Raw genomic sequence first — 25,901 nt, forward strand, 5'->3', positions numbered from 1 at the left:
AATCAGCAGCTGGTGTAACTGTGCTAGATTACTTCTGGGGTTCTCTCCCATGTGCTTACCTGGAGTGTAAGAGCCTAATACATGTTATAAAAGGCCAGAGAGACAGTACAGTGGGTGAAGCATTTGCTTTGCATGCAGCTAATCTGGGTTTTTTTCCCTGACACCACATAGATTTCCCCAAGTACTGCCAGCAGGGATCCCTGTGCATAGAGCCAGGAGTAATCCCTGAGCACTGCCAATGTAGCCCAAAACCCAAATAAATAAATGTTTGTTTAGAGGCCAAATGAGGGGTGTATGGGGAATGAATGGTGGCAGTCTGCTAAACCATCTTGAGTCACAGAAATACCTTCTAGTGTAACAGCTGTCAGGAATTTGAAAGAAAATAATATAAGGGGCAACAACCCAAGGGCAGGGACTTAAAAAAAGTGTGTCTTCTAAAATAGGGGTGATCTCATTGCTGGGAACCTTAGTGTCCCAAAGGCGCCAGGTCTGAGAACTGCTGTCCTAGACTGGGTGGGTGAAAACCAGAAAAGCCTTTGAATTTAGAATGATGTGATGTCTGTGAGGAGAGCTGGTGAACTTGCTTTGTAAATCCCTCCACCTGATGGGTCTGCCCTTTCCTCTCTTCCCTTTTCCTTTCTCTGCTTCAGTTCTCCCATGAAGGCTTGAAAATCCCATCTCCGTATTCCCATTTTAGAGTTGTGGAAACTGAGGTCCAGGGAAGGTCCCCTAACCTGCCAATGTCTCTCAGAGAGTGACATTGTGAACTCAGATCTGTGCAACCCCTCAGTTTACCCAGAGTTCTTTGGAAAACCATTTTCAATGGTCAGGAAATCCCCATCCCTCTCCTCTATTCTGCATCCCAATGTTCATTCCTTATCCTCTTAGGGAGCTAAGTTCTTTTCCTGCTTCCTGGAGACCTGAATTCTGCAGACCTGATGCTGAACTTCCCATCTCCCAGCTAGTAAGACTGACTTTTCTCTCTCACTGAAATCACAGCCTACCTAAAACCTGTGGCCCAGAGGGTCATCTCCAGGGAGAGAACCAACCTCCCACCCCTAGGGGACCAACCTCCCAACCCTGCACACCAGCCAATCTGACTTTCCGTGTCAGTGCCTCTGGTCTTCCAAAACTGAAGAACCACTTCTTCAGAGTTCAGGTTCTTTTTTTTTTCTTTTGCTTTTTACTGTGTCTGGCATATCGAATACTCTCGGTAGCTTGCCAGGCTCTCCGAGAGGGGCGGAGGAATCGAACTCGGGTCGGCCATGTTGGCCGCTTGTAAGGCGAACACCCTACCCGCTGTGCTATCGCTCCAGCCCTTTTTAAGTCATACCCAACAATGCACAGGGGTTCCTCCTGCCTTTGCACTCAAGAATGACTCCGGCAGTGCTCAGGGGACTATATGGGATGTTGGGAATAGAACCCAGGTTGGCCATGTGCAAGACAAAGGGCCTCCCCGCTGTGCTATCGCTCCAGCCCCAGACTTCAGGTTCTTAACTAGAGCTCTTTGTTCATCCATCACAAAGGTCCATGAATTCTTGGAATTGGTTCCCTAAATCTGGGGTATGCATTTAGAGATTATAGCCAAATTCAAGGTTTCCAACCAAGTCTCAGCTGGGTGACCAATATAGCTGAAAACCTCTACCTTCGTAAACCAAGAACTCTGGGATTCAAGGAGAGAATCTGGATCAGTCTTGGCTCTGTGACTGACTGACCTCAGTCCTTTCATCTGTACAATGGTTTGGCACTTTCTGACTCAACAAAATGAGTGGGTTGCAGGGTGGGGGTTGCTGACAAGAGTGCTTGATTCTTTTTTCATCTGTCACCAGAGGGAAGCTAGAGGGGAGTGGGTAGACACGGGCTCAGGAGAGTGAGACAGTGAAAGATGATTTGAGGAGGGGGCAGAGAGATAATACAGTGGGGAGGGTGTTTGCCTTGCACAAGGCTAACTTGGGTTTAATCCCGGGCATCCCATAGGGTCCCTTGAGCATTGCCAGGAGTGCAGAGCCAGAGGTTACCCCTGAGCATTGCTGGGTGTACCCAAAAAGCCAAAAAAAAAAAGGGATGATTTGAGGAGCATAAATAGGACTTTCAACCTGTTGTTAAATCCAAAGGATAAAGACAGCACTGGGAACAGAATCAATTATATGGAAGCCAAAGATGATCCCAGCTTCCATAGGCATAAAACAAATATGAGATCAGGGGGCCAGGAAGGCTTTTCCCAGAGCAACCCCAGTATAAGGCCAAGTGGGTCCAAGTCAAGGCTATGAGGCTGGGGAAACCAGAGTTCAGTGCTTCCCTCTGCCCTTGCGGGAGGCCATGCTTTTGTGTTTCTTATGGAAAATATTGTTTATTAATTACTATTAATTGGGGAGAGCTCATCAAGCGGTTCTCCACAGGCCCGGGGGCCCCACTGGCGATTCTCAGCCAATTGGGCCTGTGATCGATTAAAAGGCCCCTTAGTATGTGATGCTGCTTGGCCAGAGCCTTTAGTGACAGGGATAACCTGGGTCACCCAGGTGCTGCATGGGGGCCTCCAGGGCTGCACCCGGCAATTTTCAGGGGACCATGTGGTACCCGGGATTGAACCCAGATTGGAGACATGTTAGACAGGCACCCTAGCCACTGTGGAAGGCAAGTGTCCTGCCCGCTGTACAATCTCTCCAGCTCTAACAACTGTACTATTGCTCAGCCTCCTTATTATTAATTTCACTACTTATTTGGGACCTCACCTTGCAGTGCTCAGGGGCTACTCTGGGCCCCCAGGCTTGCTCTTGGTGGTGCTCGAGGGATCAAGCAGTATTGAGGCTCAAACCCTAGTCTCTGCCACACGTAGCCTATGCTGGGTGACTGATTTAAGCCATTTCCTCTCTTAGCCTCAGTGAAATGCTGCCTTCTCGTATGCCAGTCTTGTGTCTGCGTGTGGCAGGGGCTCAAGGGTTAGGGCTCAAGGTTTAATGGGTTAAGGAAAGAAGTAGAAGGCAGGCGAGGGCAGAAGTGATGACGAGTGAGTATGTGGTGCCCAGGCTCATGGCTGTGGAGAGGAAGGACCTGAACTATCACTTCACAGAGGGTCCATGAGCTGTGGCCTACAGGCCACGCAGAGCCCAGTTCCTGTTTTTATCAGTGAAGATTCTGGAAACACAGGCCCACCTGTTTATCTAGTGTCTGTGGCCAGTCTTCACTCCAGCAGCATGGCTGAGTGGTCACGGAGGAGACTCTCTGGGCCATCAACCTAAAATACTTACTCTCTGGTCCTCTACAAATAATAGCCCTAACACAGACCATGGCAATGAGGATAAAACGGACTTTGATTGCAGAGTCTGGAAGAAGTTGGCAAAGGAGGAGGGAAGCATAATTTGAGAGAAAAGCATTCTCTGCATCTTCCACACAAATGTGCACAGGGGATTGAAGTGAAGAGTTAGTGGGGGGCGGGAGGAAGCATCTTACCTGTAAGCTCTGGCGGGGCTGAGCTCTAGGCAGGCTTTGCCTCGCTCCAGGCAGGTGGTACCCAAGGCCTTGGTGGCCAGGCGCTGACTCAGCTTCTCTGAGGGTTCATCCTGGGCTGGGACCGAGGGGCTGCTCTGGGCTTCTGTCCTACAGGGGAGGAAGTTAGGCAGCTTTTAGGCTACAACTCAGACAACCCAGACTTCTGGTGCTCATCAAACGTTCATGGACAATGAAATATTTCCCTTTTCCTTGCTGTTTCTTTGGGGCCCTGAGAATATCATGAACTAAAGGTCTTTGTTGGGAAATGACGAATATTATTTCCAGGCAAAAAAGCACCGGGTGGCTTCTTCCAGCTCGCTCTTCCTCTGGGATCGAGAATTTAGCAGCCAAATATCCAGAAAGATGAAACTACTTGATGGAGAAAACGTGCCTGAACCTACAATAAACTTTGCACATCAGACCTGAACTTTAGTTGAGCTGAAGTCTCTGGGCTTTGGGGGTTTATTTGTTTTCACAGCTTTTGCTCACGGAACCTGACATCAGGAGAGGTTGCCAGCAGACAACGCCTTTCCTTTCCCAAGGCAGGATTGCAGGCTGTAGCTCAAACACCCTTCTCCCATTTCCCTCCCATTTCTTTGCTTTCCCTGTGTGGGGAACAGAGATTTCCCAATTCACCTACACTCCTTGCCATGAGCAAGGACCTGGAATGGGTCACACCATCTCTCCGAGTTGCAGTTTCCGAGATTATCAATAGAGAAAATACCAGTTCAGAATCCATCATGATGCAGAGATAAAATGAGAAACTCTATGTGAGCAAAAAAGGCTGACCACACAGCCAGTCCTTTCTCTCTGATTCCCTGAAACCGGAACCTCTGATCTGGCCTCCTGAGCAGCGGGAGGCAGCTTTGTGGGACAGCAAAGCCGGAGACAGACATTCTGACATTGCCTCCCCTGCATCTGAGATAAGCCCCAGACCCCACTGGGTAATTCTCCCAAGTCTTGTCACCTTCTTTGGGGTCCCAACTTCGAACCCAGGCCAGCAGCATGCAAAGCAAACACCCTACCCACTGCACTATCTTTCCGGCCCCCACTCAAATCATTTTTCATATTGTTCCCAGCTCTCAGCTTCCAGGAAGGAGCCTGATTTCTCTGTTGCTTTTTGAGGAGACTCTCTCATCACCTCTTTCCAACCCGAACAGAGGGGAGCGAGGGGACCCCGAGAGCCACAGGTGGATTTGGCACCAGCCAGCGAGACTGTCTCCTGCTCAACGCCCCCAGACCCAGGCCAGCCATTGATCAAAAGCATTAGCATTGCGCAGACACTCAGCTCCTGCAGCCAGTGCATCAAGATCGGTTTTATGACTCAGGATGAATGCAGCTGATAAGCCCCAGCTCCCAGTCAATAGTGAAGGAGGAACTGAACAACACATCTGTCTCTGTCAGCCACTTATCCTGCATCTCTGGCAGCTGAGCTAGAAGATGCTGCAAGCCCACGAGGAGTTGGGGGTCCCAGGGAGCGTGGCGGAGCCCGCCTCACTACCAATGCCAGTTCCAGAACCCCCTCCTTCTGCTGAGCCTCAGTTTCCTGAACCTCCCCTGTCCTTGCTCCTCTTCTCTCCAGAGGTCTGCCTCCAGGCCAGTCTGAGAGCTGGCCAGCCCACTCTTATGGAGTCCACACCCTGCTCTTCCCAGGCAACGTCTGCCCAGTCCCCCACTAGCCCTGTCTTTTCCCAAATATACCCCAGCCTCGACTCACCGAAATCATATTCATTCTACTTCCTGGGGTGCCTACAGTAGGCCCAGATCTGCTCCAGGATAAAGAGGTCCCCAGTGCTCATCAAGTCCATATTCTCCATGAGGAATCAGGTGATATGTACAAACCTTATTTTATTAGATGGGACTTTGTGTGTGTGTGTGGCAGGGGGGATAACAACCAGGCAGTGGGGTTGGGGAAGAGAAAGTGACTTACTATTTTATGGAAATTAGAATTTTATTTTTATTTATTTTATTTTATTATTTATTTATTTATTGCTTTTTTGGTCACATCCAGCGATGCTCAGGGATGACTCCTGGCTCTGCACTCAGGGATGACTCCTGGAGGTGCTGGGGCGGGGGGGGGGCGGGGGGGAACCCTATGGGACGCCGGGGATCAAACCCGGATCAGTCCCGTGCAAAGCACATGCCCTCCCCACCCTCGCCCGCTGAACTACCGCTCCGGCCCCAGAAAGGGGCCTAATCTGAAGCTTCACAATGGGATTAGGGTGAGCCTGAGGGACTGTGGGGCTAGTTTAGTTCTCTGATCTCACCATGCTCAGGGGCATTCTGCCGCCTGTTGGAGCAAGAAGGAAATCCATGGAGCTGCGGCCGCTGCATGACCCAAGCTCCTCTGTGGCGCTGGCTGTGGGCCTTCACGCTCTTCCAGCTGTGGAGTCCCCTCCCGGTTGCTCCCAGGAATGGAGTCTTTGCTCTGTCTATTCCCTACCCACCATGCTTTCCCTCCAGTTCTTTGAACAAGTGTTTTTGTTTTGTTTTTTAATCCCTTTTATTCAATTACCACCTTCTCCCAGCCCCACTGACGTGATCTGATCACATCCCTCTCTCGCCGGCCACGCTCCCAGGACCCCCTTCCCTCTTCTCCAGACTCTCCTCACTGCACAGCCCTTGTCACTGTTTGCCAGGCCACTTTACTTGCTGACCCTTTGTCTTCTGCCTTCCAGCGGGGTCGCCTCCAGGAGAGCCGGCACTGGACCCTCTCCTCACCACTGGACCCTCGGAACAGAGCGGCTGATGCTGTGTACATTTTTGTTCAATAAATAGTTGGCGAATGAATGAATGAATGAATGAATGAGCGGAAATTCAAGTGAATGCTGGTGATCGGGCTCACAGGGGAAGCAAAGTTCCAAAGCAACCTCCTCTTGCAAAGAAAGGCTGGGAGTGGCCCAGCCTTACCCCTGCCCCCAGAAACCAGGCCCACCAGGCTTTTGGGTTGGGGTGGGGGCTTGCAGCCAGGTCTCCATCTATATTTCTCTTTGCTGTCCCCCAGCCCCACCCCATCGCTGTTTCTCCTTCAATACTGCATAAAAATATATTTAAAAGAGGAAAACTTGGGGGAAGATTTGTGCATTTGTCTGTGTGCGTATGGGGGGTCATTGAGGGATGTCTGGAACAGTGAAGTTAAGGACTGATTCGTGCCACAGAGGGGGGTGCCCAGCACCCCATTCCTCCAGGCCTCCTGGCTCCATCTTGCTAATCAGCAACCTGGAGCTTCCATGCTGCCTCCGTAGTCATGGCAACCAGCAGATTCCAGCCAGGATAAGTCAGGGCCGAACTTTCTGCAAAACTCCCAGGTGCCAGGCTGTCTAGCACCTTCTCTGCTTCCTCTGTCTGGGAACCCAGCTCCCAAGGAAGAGTTTAAAGAACTCTTTCAGCCCCTGGGTCGGGAGAAGATCTTGAGGTTTCCCCATGTGGAAGGGCCTTTTTCTCTGTGCAGAGTGAGGAAACTGACGCACCAAATAGCAAGGAGATTGGCCCAAGGCTCTGAAGTGACTCATGTCGGCACCACAGCTGGATCTGTGGTTTTTGGACTCCAAGTTCAGTGCTCTTTCCACACCACTGAGTCAGAGCAGCATTTGGCATTTTGCCAGCACCTGCGCCAACCAAGCAACCATTTCTCAGGCACCCGCTCATCCAAGCAAGCTTCCAGAAAAATCCAAGAGTAGGCACTGCCATCCCCACTGTGTCATTGGGAAAACCCAAGCCAGGGATAGTTAGTGGCCAAAACATCAACTGCCCTAATTCTAAGAATCAGCTGAAATAAAGAAAAAATAAAGGAGAGAAGGCTGAACAGTACTTTGAAATACAACAAAAGTATTGTGTGGGTCTAGGCTGCACTGTGATCATTCCCCCCATAAGTCAGGGACATGCTTTGTCTCCATGGACAGGAAGTACTGAATCTCAAAATAGGTCTGAATTACATAACCCCCAAGCAGGGGCTGCAGAGAGAGTATGGAAGGTAAAGCACTTGCCTGGCATGTGGCTGAACCTGGTTTGATCCCCCTATGGTCCTACCTATGGTCCCTTGAGTATGGCCAGGAGTGATCCCCAAGCCAGAAATAGTTTCTGAGCTGCAGATGATCTCCCAACGTGGGGGGGGGGCGGGGAGAGCCTGGGGAGATACTTAGGCTTCCACCCCTCGAGTCACTCCTCCTGCAAATGGAACAGTCCCTCATCCCAGAATGGGAATAATGCCAAGACCCTCTGTCAGGGACTCAAAGGTCAGACTCAACCCCGTCACAGAGTTGAAAACACTGAGACCTGTAGAGGCAAAGGCATAAGCTTCCCCTCTAAGACTCAAGCTCGGGGTCTTTATCTAACCTTGCACCCCAGCCTGGCGATGACTGATCCAGGAGCTGCATTTGACTGGGCAGTGAAATAGGCACTTGGCCGAATTCGGAGAAGAAGGGAGGCTCCACACCCTCAGCTCACACATCAACCAGCAAGCGCAGGGCTTCTCATGGGGTGGACCCAGCTGGTAGACAAGATGGGTTTAGCTCATTTGTACCTTGGCCGCTGGTGCTTTAGTCTGTGCTATGTGAATACCCTGACCCCAAGGTCTAGGTTAATTCAGTGAATGAGACCTAATTGGGGGGGGGGGGTGAAGGGCCGGAGCTGTGACTCTCAGCTTTGCCATGACGGCGGGTAAAAGACTAGGTGCTCTGGGCCAGGAGCGGGGGCGTTCTGAGTTAGTACTGGGATACAAGGGTGGTCGTGCTCCTCTTGGTAGAAGCTGAATGAGAAATAAGGAGTTTTAGGAACCTGGTGAGTCCCTCATGATTTTCGTTCAGTTATTTGGCAGCTTGTTCAATACCTACTTAGGATGGAATTTTCAGGACTCCCAAAGGAATTCAGACTTGTTTCTGCCCGAGTTGCACACTGGGATGGAAAGACGCATCCCTCCACTGGGAATTATAACAGGTGTAAGAACCTGTGGCTCCGGAGAAGCTCAGAGGGCCATGGGACCACAGAGTGAAGCTGAGTCAGGCTGAGTCAAGCTGAGTCAGGTGCTCAGATGGCCCAGATGCAAAGGGACTGAAAAGATCAGCTGAGATAGGTTAAGAGAATGAATACGCATGTGCAGAGCCCCAGCCCCAAGGCCCAACTTCTGCTTCCTGAGATGCAGAGGAGGCAGTCGGTGGAAGAGAGAGTTTGGGAGGGGAGTGGAAGGCAAGACTGGAGTCTGCATGATCTCATGGGTCCATCCATGATCCAAGGTGCCCCTAGAGTCTGGGTTTCCTTCTTCATGCCTGTGTCTATTATCAACGGCCACATGGATTCACTTATATCCGTCATACACAGATCATGTGCCTTTCATAGCGGACATTGTTTTGGGCTGTGGTCTAAGTTGTGGTCTAAATGTCTCTCCTTTGTAGTCTGGGTGCAGAGAAGGCTCCACTGTCTTGGCTTACGCAACCCCGATCCATGGTAAATTCCCCAACAATGCCTTTTTCAGTCAGGTGAAACGTACAGATAGCATATCTTCCTTCGCCACACATCTGTCCTCAGACACTTTAGTGTCTCTTCCGTGGCTATTGTGCAGAGTGTTCTAACAGGGGGAGAAGATGGGGCAGAGATGGACTGGACCCTTCAGGTTCACAGGGCTAGGTGTCATTTCTCACACTTTCACACGCCCTGGCTTCACCTGCAAATCGCGTTAGACTGTAGGTGCTGCCTTGTTTGGGTTATTTTGTGGTTTAGGGGACCACATGTGGCTATGCTGAGGGCTTACTCCTGGTTACGCACTCCTGGAAGTGCTTAGGGGACTTGGTGGGGTGGCAAAGTGTGGAGTGCGCAAAGGATTTGGATGAGACAAAAAGGTGGGTCTGGGCAGATCAGCACAGCCCCAGACAACACAGTCTCCTAAGAAGTTCCCTTCTTTGACGTGGGAGCATGTGACAGTGTGACTGTGTGTGTGTGTGTGTGTGTGTGTGTGCGCGCGCGTGCGCCCACATGCACAAGTGCACACAGCCAACACTCTGGGTTATCCAGAGCAGTTCTGTTTCCAAGTTCAGGTCAAAGGACACAACTTTGGAGAAAGTTCAGCTCAGCACTTCCTACCCAGCTCAGCTCCGCGGGTCAGGAAGCTCAGCCTGACTGGAGGTTTGAACTCTCATCTCGGCACACATTAACCCCAAGCCTGGTCCTCCACCTGGCCCATTACTCCCTTCTGAGGCCACGTGACTCCTGTGAGTTCAGACTGCAGAGGGCAGAGAAGGGACTGCACGGGACAGGGCTGAGTCCTCAAGCTGTCTTCCCCCTGGAGCAGCCTGTGAAAGGCATTTGGGTGACACTGGGGAGGTGTCCTGGAGTCCACCTGGCACCAGGCTCAGGATCACCACAAGCAAGAACCACAACTCTTATGGGAGCCCAGGAGAACCAGGGACCCAGATCTTTTTTTAAAAATTTTATTAGTGAAACACCATGAGGTACAGTTGTAGACTTAGAAACATTTTGTGCTTGGGTTTCAATTATACGATGATCAAGTACCCATCCCTCCACCAGCACCCATCCTCCACCACCACGGGTCCCAGTATCCCTCCCACCCCACATCCCCCCCATCCCACCCCACCTCTGTGGCAGGGCATTCCCTTTTATTCTCTCTCTCCTTTTGGGTGCTGTGGTTTGCAAAAGAGGCATTGAGTGGCAATCATGTTCGGTCTATAGTCTACTTTCAGCATACATCGCCCATCCTGAGAGGATCCTCCCAACACCTTTTATTTTGTGCTCCCTTCTCTATCTGAGCTGCTTTTTCCCCTAGCATGCGTGGCTGGCCTCCAAGCCATGGACTAAACCTCCTGGTACTTATCTTGGCTATTCTTGGGTGTTAGTCTCCTATTTGTTACTTTATGTTCCCCAGATGAGTGCAATCTTTCTATGTCTGTGGCTCTCTGACTCATTTCGCTTAGCATGATACTTTCCATCTTTTCTAACAGCTACATAGTACTCCATTGTGTAGATGTTCCAAAGTTTCTTTAACCAGTCATCTGTTCTCCGGCACTCAGGTTTTTTCCAGATTCTGGCTATTGTAAACAGTGCTGCAATGAACAAACAAGTGCAGATGTCACTTTGACTATACTTTTTTTTTTTTGCCTCTCTGTGATTCCCAGGAGAGGTATTGCTGGGTCAAATAGGAGCTCAATTTCTAACTTTTTGAGAATTGTCCATACTGTTTTGCAAAAGGGCTGAACCAGTAGGCATTCTCACCAGCAGTGAAGGAGAGGACCTGGATCTTTGGGTCAGCGGGCACTGCTGAATTTCTCGGCACAAGGTACATTGCTGACTTCACTCTCTTGCCACAGCAGGGATGAAGGCAGGAGAATCTACAGGGGAGACCCAGGCCACCCTAACCCTAATGTCAGCCTGGGGTAGGAGAACCCACAGTGGCACAGATGGGTCTCAGGAGGGACCACCAGAGATGATTGACTTTTGTCTTCATTCAGTCCTAGAGTCAACGGAAATGTTTTGAGCACTTGCCACTGACAGACTTAAGTCCTATCACTGGGGACCCACAGAGGATGAGACAGGAAAGAATCCTCCCAGGTGGGACTTGTGTTGTGCTGGCTGGTCAGGAGGAAGGGGTAGGCATGCAAAATCAAGTGGTGAGGGCGTGGACTTTTAGCTAATGCTTTTTTCGATTTGTATTTAGGCCCCATTATTTACCACACAATTAATAATAGTGACATACTCTATGGTTAAATAACTCCACCCCCTTGGCAGATTCAACTATATTGATTGGTTCATATGTCTGAGCCAGCCACACACAGAGGTGCTCAGAGGTGAATTCTCAGGCTCTTGACCCATGGAGTTCCCGCTCTCTGACCTGAGTGATAGCCTCTTAGAAGGTGTTGAGTGCTATAGGGAAAGGAATTGGAATACTAAAAAGATGCATTTTTCTCTGCTTGGGGGCAAGCCGTGCTCAGGAGACCTGGGGCCAGGCTCAGTGATACTCAGCCAAGCAGTGATACTTAGCCTGCAGTGTCAGGGACCACCATACCTCCCTGACAGTTCTCAGGGACCTCCCAGATACTACCCAGTGGTGCTCAAGGTCCACAGAGTACTAGGGTTAGAACTTGGGTCCCCACACATGCAAACCTTATGCCTCTAGCCTCTGAGCTATCTCCCCGACCCTGGCGGGGTTGCAATTACAAATTTAAAATGCCCTTGTTTTGAGCAAGCCTCGAAGGTGAAGTGTGAGTGACTCTCGTATACAGCAGGAGACGGGCATAGGAAGATGGCCCTCCCGTTGATCGTCGATTTGCTCGAGCGGGCCCAGTAACGTCTCCATTGGAGACTTTGTTGTTACTGTGTCTGGCATATCGAATACTCTCAGTAGCTTGCCGGGCTCTCCGAGAGGGGCGGAGGAATCGAACTCGGGTCGGCCATGTTGGCCACTTGTAAGGCGAACGCCCTACCCGCTGTGCTATCGCTCCAGCCCAAGGTCCTGGAGCAACCTAGAGGCTCTGATTCCTGGTGGTCTCCCCCATCAAGCTGGGAAGGGGCTGCCTCTTCCCACACCCTGTTGGTCTCTATCTCCCTTCACGCAAGAGCCCATGAGCATCTACTCATCCTTCCAGGCTTTCCCACTGGGCCCGTTCACCAGCAGGAAGTACACAAGGAGGCTTTAGAGACCAAGTACCAGTTAGAAACACACACACACACACACACACACACACACACACACACACACACGTGCGCAAGCATGAGAGAGATAAGGTTTAGAAGGAAATTCCTCACCTGCAAAGAGTGAGCAACTGCAAAAATGTGCAGAGAGGAGAGAACAGACAAGCCACAAATCTCCATGGCAGGCGGTGAGCTCAGGAGGCCTGAGATCGTTAGTTTTAAAACAACACAGCAGAGAAGTGAGATAAAGGGGCAGCTGTCAGAAGACTCACTTGTGGTGGTGGAACTACTGAGGGGTTCCAGGAGTCTGTTTGCTGGCTGCAGTAATTGGGGCAGAGGGGTCCCCGGGCAAACAGGACAGAGCGTAAGGTCAACCTGTGGGAGATACTGACCCTGATCCTGGGCAACCCGCTGGCCCAGAGACCCTAGCATAACCCTCCCGGGCACTAGGCAGGGGAGAGGAGGGACCATTGCCCAGCTCCGCGGCTGTCTGGAGACTGGGTCAGATTCTGACTTGGTTTCTGCCTCCTGGACCCCATTCCTGAAAGTTCTGGTCACCCCTGGTTAAGGAAGGAGTCAGTCCAGTCCAGGGTTAACTTCCAGGGTTAACTTGGAGCATGAACAACCTGCTCTTTTGCCTTCTGAGAGGACCGGTTCTATATTACAAAGTCACACACCAGAGTTCCCATGCACAGAAGTGAGACTCTAGGTGAAACTTGTCATTCTTAGTTTTTGCGCCTCCGCTAGCCTGCTTCTAGACCTCCTTGCTCTGGAAAGGACCTTCTCCCTAAGACATGGGCACCCAAATCCCTTTCCCAGGTTTGTGGGTTTGTTTTTTTTTTGTGAGAGGCTGGAGCAATAGCACAGCGGGTAGGGCGTTTGCCTTGCACGCAGCCAACATGGCCGACCCGAGTTCGATTCCTCCGCCCCTCTCGGAGAGCCCGGCAAGCTATCGAGAGGATCTTGCCCACACGGGAGAGCCTGGCAAGCCACCCATGATGTATTCGATATGCCAGACACAGTAACAACAAAGTCTCCAATGGAGACGTTACTGGGTCCACTCGAGCAAATCGACAATCAACGGGAGGGCCTTTACCTTTACCTTTTTGTGAATCCCATTTAAGACATTGTCCTCACATGTTTCTGCCTCAGGCCGTTTAAGACAGTCCTGTCCGGAGAGAGCAATCCGGGCTGTAAACATCAGCAAGCATCTGTTTTAGCATCGGAGGGAGGGTGGTGTTCATGGGAATGTCAACAATGCCCTATTCACTAAGGTGACCGCTTAACACTAAGGTGACCGCTTAACCAGGCAGATGGTAAATGCCCAGTATAGGATATTTGATGGTGATTGATGATGGTGGAGGTGATGATGGCTATGGCTATGGGGTAGTTATGATGGTGATGATGGTTATGGTGGTAATGATAGTGGTGAGATGGTGGCAGTGGTGATAGGGGTAGCAGCAGGATAAATAGCTTGGTCCGTCCTACGTCCCACTCCACCAACCGAGAGCAGGAAGCTCTCAGAAGACACCAGAACTTGGCACCAGTCATCACTAAGTTCTCCAATCACACCTTCTCCATTCCTCCCTCTTTGGGCTGGTCCCAGAGGCACCCATCTTTTGTCATTATGGCCCTTTCTGTCAAAGTATTCCAGGTGGGAGAGAGGGATCTCAAGGGACACCCCACATCTGCCTTTACACAGAAGTAGGCTCTTGTCAATGCCAGCCCAGCTGTCCCACCCTATCTCCAAACTAATTCTGATTAAGGAGTTGATGGGAAAGGTCTGTTCCTCCACTGGGACTTTTATCTGCCTTTTAAAAGTCAAACCCATTACTGCACGATTGAGTTTATTTGAGAGCTTTATCTTTATTAGGCAGTAAGTTTCATGATTATCTCCCACCAGCCCCGATGGGTTCCCATTGGCTGTAAGAAGACTTGGAGGGGGTTGGCAACAGAAGCAGATGAAAGGGTCTCAGGATAGCCCCTGCCTCCCTCATGGGCAGAGAAGCCCCAGGACTTCTCTATTGCCAACAGGCAGAGTCTAGACATCCAGGGACTTGGGCATCAGAGCAGAATGGAGGTCAAAAGCTGATTCTGGGGTTTTCAAGCTGAGATCTTCGAGGGAGTCACTTCATCTCTCTCTGACAAAACAGGGTTAATGATAGTGTCCAGCTCCTAAGACAATGCACATAAAGTGCTTCATGCGATTCCTGGGGCAGAGTAAGCATGGAATCAACGCCTGCTGTCATGGTGATTGTAATTATTCCTTGTAAATAGCCTTCGGAATGGATGCAGGCTCCCCGCTTCCCAGTCTCCATTCAAGCTCGCATTCATGCTTTGCAGACCCTTTTCACCCAGAAAAGCCTCAGGCTCCGGCTCTGCTCAATTCACTTGTCCCTTCCCTGACTTTCTGTCACCCCTCTCCCCCTCAGAATCTATCTCCTATGCCCTGTGCCACCATCCCTTTGTCAGTTTCCTTGAAGTACTGCAACATGACCTTGAGCAAAACCTCTCAACAGTAGAAACCCCACTTTTCTCATTTTTTTTTGCTTTTTGGGGGTCACACCCGGCGATGCTCAGGGGTTCCTGGCTCATGCACTTAGGAATTGCTCCTGGCAGTGCTCAGGGGACCATATGGGGTTCTGGGAATCGAACCTGTGTTGGCCATGTTGGCTGTGTACAAGGCAAACGCCCTACCCACTGTGCTATCGCTCCAGCCCCAACTTTTCTCATTTTTAAGAGGGGGAAATGGCAAAACTTTCTGTACTGGGCTATTTAGAGAAAAGGGATATTTACTTAGCTAAGCGTGATGTCCTATGATCGTGATTACTGCACAAGCTATTTAAAGGGCCTTGGGGCTACCCATAGGAGAAGGAATTGGATAAGGGCGTCTCATGGCTAACCCTTTCCTGGTCACCTCTGAGGAACACATGGTCTCTGATATTCTAGAATAGCCAAGGACTCAAGACAGGAAATTAGCCCCAGTGGGCTCTGAGGAGTCTGTCAAAAATCCCCAGATTTCCATGCATTGGATTTTCTTTTTCTGAATCTACCCCACAGCAGGTAAGGCGTTTGCTTTGCATGCGGCCAACATGGCCGACCCGGGTTCAATTCCTCCGCCCCTCTTGGAGAGCTCTGCAAGCTACCGAGAGTATCTCACCCGCACGGCAAAGCCTGGCAAGTTCCCCATGACGTACTCGATATGCCAAAAACAGTAACAACAAGTCTCACAATTTGTTGTGAGATGTTACTGGTGCCTGCTCGAGCAAATCGATGAACAATGGGAGGACAATGCTATAGTGTACAGTGCTACAGTGCTTTAATTTATTTATTTATTTTTGAGTCATACCCGGAGATGCATCACAGGGGTTACTCCTGGCTCAAGCACTCAGGAATTACTCCTGGAAGTTCTTGGGGGACCATATCCCCAATCACAGCTCTGTGTTCTCACACTGAAGCATGGGCAGATCAGCTTTTTCTAGCTCCCTGTGCCACTGGAAAAGGTCCTCGTGCCTGACATGACAAACCCAGACATCCACATATGTCCCAGAATCAACCCTTGACGTGGCTATTGAAAGGCTTGTTTCCAGGTGAGGAAAGGCTCAGAGAGGTGGAAAGGTTTGCTGAAGGACACCCAGCAAGCAAGAGAGAAGCCCAGAGTTTTCTTTTCCTTTCCTTTTTTTTTTTTTGCTTTTTGGGTCACACTGGGAGGTGCACAGGGGTTACTCCTGGCTCATGCACTCAGGAATTACTCCTGAGCAGTGCTCAGGGGACCATATGGGATGCTGGGAATCGAACCTGGGCTGGCCACGTGGAAGGCAAATGCTCTACCCCCTACGCTATCACTCCAGCCGCAAGCCCAGAGTTTTCAAGGCACCATTTCTGGGGGTCCCTGGCTCCTCCTCTAAGCCTGGCTGCCTTGTCCAGAGGGTCTCACCACTCAGCTCTGGGCAGTACCAAGTCCCTCTCTCCGGCCGCCCATGTCTCCTTGACCTCCACCACGCCGCCTATGTCCCATCCTCTCCCTATTTCCTTCTCTGCACTGGCTTCCCGGCTGCTGTCTGCAGTGTATTGACCCAGACACTCAATCAATCAGCCAGCTTGCTCCGACAGCTAAAAAACACCCCACCGACCAATTTTCCCTCTAGCACCTTGCTGTGGACCATGAAATCTCACTAATTTGGAATTTGCAATGATTTCTGACACAGAACCAGCATTTCTCATTCTGGTTAAATAAGGAGAGAGAGAGAGAGAGAGAGAGAGAGAGAGAGAGAGAGAGAGAGAGAGAGAGAGAGAGAGAGAGAGAAGTCTGCCTGAAATCCTGAAATGTTATCACAGGGACTCTGGGTGACTACCGAGTCCGCTCCCAGAGGCCCCATTTCTTGCCCTCTCTGTTTCTTCTACTGGCTTCTTCTAACCAGCAACTGTTTCTTACATCAGATTATAACAGGCAGCACCTTTATAAATACCACCTCTACGACCAGTAATCGTGGGAATTCATTTTGTGGGAGCACCACAAAGAAAGCAGGCCCTGGGCTGAGAGTTTTGCCGTTGTTTTTCTAACACTCTCCCTCTCTCATGATTTGAGACTAGTACAGTTCTCACCACCTTGGTCACCAATGAAGAAAAGGGCAAGGGGAGAACCTGTTCACAGTTGATAGAGACAGGATTTCAACCCAGGCAGGATGCTTCATCGAATCCTTGGTCTTCATTCCTACACCAGGGTTGCCTCTTGGTCTGGGTTCCCTGTCGACCACCCCAATCCTGCACTCGCCTTCGTACCTCCCAGCCCCATGGCCCCCGTTGGGTGTGTGAAACCACATGCAGTGGACCACAAAGCTTCATGTCCTCCAAGAGCCGTGCCCCTGGGGAACAGAGCCAGGACAAGACACTAGTGGACACTCCTTGGACATTGTCACCTTCAACAGGGCTGAGAGCAGGCATGGAGACTTCTGGGAAAAAAAGACGGATGGGGGGAGATGGATAAGCTCTTTCTTTGGCTCAGAGTCATGGTGGAGAGGGTTTCTTACCCAGAGGGTCAACCAGCTAACCACCTCTCTCGATCCTTCCTACTCTGAGGTTGCTCTGCACTCATGGTGGAGGTGAGAAGCCCAAGCCAAAAGCTCTGAATGGTCCCTGAGGGGCCCTCAGGCTTTCTGTGATGGGCCCCGCCTTCTCCAGCTTTCCCTGGACACTGCACCACTTCCATCCTGCCAGTGCTGCTTCCTCTGGTAGGGACCTGGTGCCACAGGTTCGACTGAGCTGGGGGTGGGGCTGGCAGGAGTAAAGTTGTCACCCCTTTCCGTCCCCATCACCACCACCCATCCACCCACCACCCCTAGCTGCACTGTGGGCAGTCTCACTTTGCTCAGCATTTCAGCAGCATCTGGATATACTGGATTCGTCCCAGGAATAAAACAGGGTTGTGCCTTTTGTTGCCATTGGAAAAGAAGATGTGGGGTGTGTAGGGGGGTGGTGTTGCAAATACATTTTTCCACCCCAGAAAGGATGGCCTGTTTGAGACCATTAATTGTTTGCAGCCAAAGCCCTGTGTGGATCCGTGTTCTCCCAAAGGACAGGAAGCTGAGAGTGTCGTCATAGCGGAGTCGGGTAGGGTGGAGGCAGGGAGGAGGACAGGGATATGGGGGAAGCTTGGATCCCTGTCCGTGGAAGGGGTTCCTGGTCTCTCCACACTGAACAGAGGAGGGAGGATGGACCGAGTGTGGATTCCTTGTCTTGGGGGAGAGGGTCTTGGTCAGACTCAGAGGATCCGCAACCTTTCAGAGATCTGCCCCGAAAGTCCTGTCCCCTCTCAACCACACCTGTGGGATTCCGAGAGAGGCTGAACTCAAGGCCACATGCCAGCACCAGCCAGGGATGCTGCAACTCAGCCTGGTGGGCAGGTGAGAGCGGGGTTCCCTGGGGAACAGCTCAGCAGTCGTCAGCCAAGACACCCCATGTGGATGCGTTTGTTCCTAATGATTATGAAGCAGGAAGATTTGGCTTCCGTATGGAAGCCAAATGGACCACCACAGGAAGTCAGCCTCTCAGACGATGACCTTGCCGGTGCCCTTGACATTTTTCTCTCACCTCCCCAGTTCTGACCTATCAAAGAACCTTCAGGCTGCCTTCAGAATATGCCCTAAATCCTACTCTCCCTCCTAGGAGGCCAGTATCTCTATTCCAGCATCCATCAACTCAAACCTGTCTTTCTTTTTTTTTTTTCTTATTTTTTTTCTTTTTGGGTTACACCCGGCAATGCACAGGGGTTACTCTTGACTTTGCACTCAGGAATGACTCTTGGTGTTGTTCAGGGGACCATATGGGATGCTAGGAATCGAACCTGGGTTGGCCATGTGCAAGGCAAATGCTCTACCCGCTGTGCTATATCACTCCAGCCCCCTGCCTTCCTTTCTTGGGGTGCACCCAGGCGCTACTCAGGGCTGCTGGGGCCCATCCAGGCAATTCTCAGCCAACTCTGCTGATGGTTGACTGAAAAGAACCAGGATACCATGTGGCTCAGGGCCCTGGTACCAACAAAGACTGGGGTTTCAGACACACTGGCACACTCTTGTCACACAGGCCTGGTCCCGAGTCTTGAAAGCTCAGAGTTCTCCCGAGCTGAGTGACGAGAGCACCAGCTACCTGAATTCGAGTTGATTAAATCAAGGCAAAAAATCAATTAAATTTAAATAAAGAAAAATATTGGAAATCAGACACAATGCCTCCTTAATTACAGCACCTCATCACTGGCTGGAAAGAAAGAAGAAAGAAAGAAAGAAAGAAAGAAAGAAAGAAAGAAAGAAAGAAAGAAAGAAAGGAAGAAAGAGAGAAAGAAAGAAAGACATAACTCCAGAACATTTCATTTCTAGCTGGCCTCTGTCTCTGAAACGGGGAGATGCCTAATGAAATGCACATTGTCCCACTTGTCTGGTAATTGACTAGGCCATCCTGACAGTTTCCTGGGTGGAAACCCTCAGCCATAATAGCCAGGGCATCTAAGAGGATGTGACAACACTGGATTCTTTGGGGGCTGGAGGAGCCATGGCAGAAGCCAAGGTCCCCTTTCCTTGTGCTTCAATGACACTTCTCCCTCCCACCAGAGAAGGCACCCCCAGGGGCAGGGTGGGGCGTGTGCTGCAGCAGCCGGGAGTGATTGTAGAACTCTCCACCCTCGCGAACATGCAGACCTGGGAAAGATCACTGGCAATCAGTGCCCAGATGCCTCAAAGAAATCACTCTGACAAGTATCGCTGCCAGTCAGCTCCCAGATGACAGCGTTCTAATTGGTCTCCCTGTCTCCCATCTCCCCCCTTCCCATCTTTCTCCTTCACTGCAGCCAGGACCTCACTGACTCACTTTCCTGATTAAAACACTTCACTGGATTCTCCAAGTGAGACTAGACCCGGCCGGCCTCTCTATTGTGGGCGCCCAGGGCTCAGACACGCTCCCACCCCTCTCTGCGCCATTTCTCTCTTTCTTGGTTTTTGAGAGGGGTTAGGGTCTCACCTGATGGTGCTCAGGACTAACTCCTGACTCTGTGCTCAGTGATCATCCCTGGTGGTATTTGGGGAACCATATGGGGTGCTGAGGATTGAACCCAGGTCACAGGTTGACTGTGAGCAAAGCAAGTGTCTTATGTGTTGTACTCTCTTTCTCTGGCCCCTTCCATACCATTTCTCCACCCCTCATATCTCTGCCTATATCCTTTGTTCAAAATATGGGTTGGTACCCAAGAGGGTCCACCCCACCCACGGCCCCCCAAACCTCTCCTGTGCACAAGATCTCAGATCTCCAACGATACAGTTCCCATTTACCAGAACTGTATCCAGCCATCTCCTTCTGGCACCAACACTCCTCCCGGGGGAGGCTGTGAGTCTCTGGCCCAAAAATGCAGGGTGAGGAATCTACAGGACCACCTTAGTGGGATCCAACCAAGGGCCTCTGCATGCCAGGCATGCCTGTGTCCTATGAGCTATCTCTTGGGCCCTCTCTTCTTTAAAAAACATTATTTTAATTTCTGTTGTATTGGTGCCAGCACCCAGGGGCTCACACACATAAAGCATGTGCTCAACCACTGAGACACAGGTTTTGCTCACTCCCTGTCTCTCCTTCTCACTCTCTCTCCCTCTTGCTCTCTCTCTCCCTCCTTCCCTCTTTTTCTTTCTCTCTACCTCCCTCTCTCCCCCTCCCGCCATCCCTCCCTTTCTCTCACCCTCTCTCTGTTTCTCTCCCTCTCTCTATTTATCCCTCTCTCTGTCCCTTCCTCTCTCTCTCCCTGTCTCTCTCCCTCAAATATAATTTTTCCTTACACACACTCTTATAGTAGCAGATTATCTCTTCTATATAACAACTTCATTGCACTGTATTTATAATATAAATTTTCTCTTTCCCTTTGCAGTTGTTGTGATGTCTGGAGGTGGCATCACTCGGTTGTGATGTGTGGGGATGACACACTTGTCCTTTAATCTCTGTGTGGTGAGGACTCACAATGACACCAGGACTAAGGATGCTCTTGGTATGTGGGCCAGTCTCTGGAATCAAACTCAAGACTTCATGTCTGCCAAGCAGGCACTCAACCACTGAGTCATATCCCCAGTCCCCAAAAGTCTCTTAAAATTGCTCTTATGGGGCTGTAGAGATAATCTAGACCATATGGGATGCTGGGATTAAACGCATGTTGGTCATGTACTAGTGGGCACTTGGCTTGCAACCAGCTGACCCAGGTTTGATCCCCAGTACCTCCACATTTGCCAGTAATGATCCCTGAGCACAGAGCCAAGAATAAACCCTGTATGATGCTAGGTATGGATACCACCTTCCCCCAAATCACTCTTATTATCTGTAGCTTGTGGATAGCAAAGACTGAATCACATTCGGAATCCATCCATCCATCCATCCGTCCGTCCTTCTATCTGCTCCTTGACCAAAAATTTATGGGCCATCCACCATGGACCAGACAGCATGTTAAGAACTTTACAAATATATTAATTGTCTCAATTGATATGCAACCCTTGAATTAAAGGTGATTTTAAGGTATTATAATTCTTTCTATTTTGCACAGGTAGAAACTGGTAATTATAATTAACAATAATGATGATAATTGAGGTGAGGATCATTTATTACATGTCTAGCAGCATGCTCAGCTAAAATTTAACCCTTGACAATCAAGTGAAGGAATAAGGTGCTATTAGTTTTCCATTTCACAGGTGAGGTGATTGACTTTTTTTGTGTGTGTGAGGGAGACACAAGTTTAAATTGTGCATCTTCAGCTGATGGTCTAAGCCGCCGCTCCATGCATGCATCGGGTTGTAGAAGGCACAGTCAAGCATGGCGCCTGTGTGCTGGTACTTGAGCCGCAGTGAGTTGGCCAGGACATTGTAGAGGCACACTGACATGTCCCACAACAACACCAGCAGGAACTGCGATGTGTTGGGGCTGAACTTCACCAAGGAGATGCCGTCCTCAGGTGGCTGGTTCAGCTTGAACTCGTTCGAGCCCGTCATCTCGCCTTCTCCTCGGGATCCGCCCGCTTGCCCCTCACTGCTCACCACCACCCGCAGACTCTTCCCTCCAAGCACTCGTGGGCTAAGCGAAGAAGGTGGAACAAAAGCCAAGACACGCTCCAGGATGCTTTCCGGACACTCAGGCCGAGACTCACACAGGAGTGAAGCCCCACAGAGCAAGGGAAATGGAAATCTGTGACCTCAGACTCCAGGATCAATGCACCCAGGCACAGAGATCCTCTGCCTGCTCCCAGCAGCCCAGCAGACCTCCATTATATCCACTACCCAGCCACAGACACCCTCCAGGATACTTTCCAAACATCATAAAACACTTAATACAAGATTACCCCACCATATTTGATTGCGTTGAAATATGGTTTGAACCATGGGAACACTTGCAAGGACAATTAGAGGCCCCCCTTAAAGCCTCTATCCCTCTTGGAGAGCTTGACAAGCTATCTACAGTGTTCCGCCTACATAGCAGAGCCTCGCAAGCTACCCATAGTTGTATTTGATATGCCAAAACCAGTAAAAACAATGTGTCTCATTCCCCAGACCCTGAAAGAGCCAACAATATGGCAGTGTTAAGAAGGATGAGGAAGGAGAGGCTGATAACATCTCAGGGCCAACCTAGGCTGCAAAACAAAGAAGGACAAAAATGACTGTCTGTACTTTTAATGCACATATGCTGGCATCGGATGCATCCATCAAGGAACTGATGGTGCAAGTGCGAAAGATCAAGTATGACATTATTGGTCTGACCGAGACGAGAAGGCATCAATCACATCATGCCATTTTCAACACTGGGGAAGAACTCTTCCTCGGAACATGCAACAAAAGAGGTATTGGTGGTGTCGGTGTCCTTGTCAACATGAACTTAGCCATAAACATTGATTCATTTGAATGCCTAACAAACCGAATCGAATGATTACACTTGAATAGATGTGGCTCACTGCCAGCAGTTTCTATCTTCGTTGTCCACGCACCAACATCCAATTATGATGAAGGAGAAATTGAGAAGTTCTACATGGAGCTGGAGAAGTTCTATAAAGAAGACCACACCTTCTACAAGATCATTGTGGGTGATTTTAATGCCAAGATAGGGCCGAGAAGATCAGCTGAAGAACTCCACATCGTGACCCATGGCCTGGAATGGAACGAGCAAGGTGAGAGACTATCTGAGTTCATCATGTCAACCAAGACCATCCATGGTAACTCCCAATTCCAGAAGGCCGAATCTAAACATTGGACATGGGAGTCTCCTGGTGGACGGTTCCACAATGAAATTGGCCACATCATATTCAATTGACGGTTTTGCCTGACTGATGTCACTGTTGTCCCAAAATTCCAAACGGGATTGGATCACCGTCTCCTTCATGCAAAATTCTACTTCACGGAGTGGGGAGAGAGGGCTGCAAAGTTTAAGAAGAGAACTCCCAGAACGACCACCAACTGGGAGCTCTTTGGCTCTGTTGTGGCAACATGGGAAGATGCTGTCATTGACAACATTGACAAGGAATATGATCGACTGGTTCAGCACCTCCATGATTGTGTGAAGAATACCGAGAAAGAGATAGCCACAAAAAGATGACTGTCTTCGAAAACTCTCGAGCTCATTCGCCAACGTGGCTTGGCGCAAGCCTCAGGCAACCCTAAGCGAATGTCCAAGCTCGCAAAGCAGTGCAGAGAAACGATCATGGAAGACCTCAAAGAGAGAAGAGCAGCAGTGCTGGCAGATGCGGCAGAAGCCGGGAAAAGCATTCACAATGCCCGCCTGTCCTTCGCCAACTATAAGACCAAGATGACTGCCCTCCAACGTCCTGATGGATCTGTCACATCTTCCAGAAGGGCAATGGAGAAGATTATCCATGACTTCTGCTCAGATCTCTTCGATAGCCACATCCACCTGCCCACATACTAAATTCCACAGGATGGATATGTTGTTCCCAAAGTTCTTCCTTTTGAAATCTGACACACCATTTTGTCGGTAAAGAGGGAAACAGAACCCGGCCCAGACAAGGTCAGACCCGAACACCTGGAGAACCTGCCATCAGTACTCATCAATACACTAGCTCGCCTCTTCACACGCTACCTGTCTGAATGCAAGGTTCCATCCCAATGGAAAAACAGCAGAACTGTACTACTATACAAGAAGGGAGATATCCACAACATTGGCAACTATCGCCGGATCTGCCTGTTGTCTGTCATCTACAAGCTGTTCACTCGAGTCATCCTGAATAGGATTGGCAGAACACTAGATGAAGGAAAACCATGTGAGCAAGTCGGTTTCTGAATAGGATTTAGCATAATCGACCATATCCACATGATAACCAAGCTCATTGAGGTTTCTTGGGAGTTCAAGATACCACTCTGTCTAACATTCATTGATTTAAAGAAGGCCTTTGATTCTGTTGAGACTGAAGCGGTCATCGAAGCCCTAGCCAAACAGGGTGTTCAAAGTTAATACATCAGGATCCTCCATGAGCTGTGTTGCGGATTCACTACCAGATTTCACCATTCTACAGGGAGGTGATAATTGACGTCAAGAGAGGAGTTCGGCAGGGTGATACCATTTCACCAAAACTCTTCAAGTGCTACTCGAGAACATCATGCAACAACTGGAATGGGAAGGAATGGGAGTGAAGATGGACGGCCGGCAACTACACCACCTCCACTTCGCTATGACCTCTTTCTTATAACACCAAACATCAGTCAAGTGGCACAAATGCTGGCCAACTTCGACCGTGAGTGAGGAAAGGTCAGACTAACAGCTGAATCTCACCAAGACAATGTTTATGAGAAACAGTCTCATTCCTGACGTTCCATTTACTCTCAAAGGGATGAACATCTTCGAATGCAACTGTTATGTGTAACTAGGTCGAGAAGTCAACATGACGAATGACCTGGTACCTGAGTTGCGCAGGAGCAAGAGAGCGGCTTGGAACGCCTTCAAGAGCGTTTAAGAAATAGCTAAGAGGACGAAGAACCTCCGACTCAGAGCACATCTCTTCAATTCCACTCTTCTTCCTGAATTAACATACGCCTCAGAGATCTGGGCCCTACGCAAACAGAATGAGAACGCTATTTGGGTCTCCCAAAGAGGAATCGAAAGAGCTATGCTTGAAGTATCTCGTTTCACTCAAATGAGAGAAAGAATCCAGAGTTCCAACCTCTGTTGATGGTCAAGAATCAGGGACACTGTCTCGTTTGCCAAGGCATTGAAAATCAGATGGGCTGGACACGTAATGAGATTTGGAGACGACCGCTGGACTAGAGTCATTATGACTGGATTCCATGGGACGTCAAAAGATTGCGTGACCGCCCACCTATGAGATGGTCAGACTTCTTCGTCAAGACCCTGAATGATCGGTTTGAAGCTGTTCGTGCTCCTAGAATGAGCAGATGCCATTGGGCTACATTAGCACATGACAGGGACGAATGGAGACGTTACTGGCGCCCACTCGAGCAAATCAGTGAGTAATGGGATGTCAAGTGACCAAGTGAGGGAGACACATTTAGCGATGCTCAGGCTGGCTCTTCACTCAGGAATTACTCCTAGCAGTGCTCAGTGGGACCACATGGGTTGCTGGGATTAAACCCAAGTTGGTCCTGTAGAAGGCAAATACCTTACCCACTATACTATATTGCTCTGGTTCCTACGATTGACATTTTAAAAGATTTAGAAGGACTGGGGAGATGGCTCACACGACAGAGCACATACTTTTCATGTGTGAGGCCCTGGGTTCGATCCCCAGCACTGTAGGCTCTGTCCTCTTTCCCCCAAGAACAGCACTGTAACCCTGATGACCCACAAACATCTGGGTTTGGAAGCGATCCCTAAAAAAGCCCAAAAACTTAAAAGGTGGGTCAGAGAGATAGTACAGAGTATTAAGTCATTTGCCTTGCATGTGGCCATCCTCTTTCAACCCCCATCATCACTACCCTGAACACAGCCAGGAATAGCCCCCAAGAATCCATGGAGATGACCCCAAATACAACAACAACAGCACAATAATAATAATATTAATATTAATAATAATATTAAGGTTTAGAAAAGTCCTAGAACTAATAGCCAGTTTGTAACCGATCTGGAAACATCCTACATCGGCTTGTTTCCCTGACCTAGTATTTTCAACCAGGCTTGGGAGTCACTTGCATCAGAATCTCCAGGTTCCCTGGCATAAGAGGCAGAATCCTGGGCCCCCAGATGACCTCGGAAATCAAGGGCAGGGCCCCAGGCTGGGATTTCTCGACCTAAGTATTCAGGTG

The 25,901-nt window shown here is 49.9% G+C and overlaps 1 protein-coding gene across 1 annotated transcript in view; it reads right to left on the minus strand.

The window, feature by feature from the left end:
• Positions 1–25,901, minus strand: part of SRRM4 (serine/arginine repetitive matrix 4) — a 163,872-nt gene that overhangs the window by 41,462 nt on the left and 96,509 nt on the right. Inside the window, exon 2 of the mRNA XM_056131027.1 lies at positions 3,451–3,597. Within this exon, the coding sequence (XP_055987002.1) occupies positions 3,451–3,597 (147 nt within the window). The remainder of the gene's footprint in view (positions 1–3,450; positions 3,598–25,901) is intronic.

The sequence above is a fragment of the Sorex fumeus genome, unplaced genomic scaffold (genome assembly GCF_029834395.1).
Source record: "Sorex fumeus unplaced genomic scaffold, SorFum_2.1 ptg000083l, whole genome shotgun sequence".
In the NCBI taxonomy this organism is placed as follows: Eukaryota; Metazoa; Chordata; class Mammalia; order Eulipotyphla; family Soricidae; genus Sorex; species Sorex fumeus.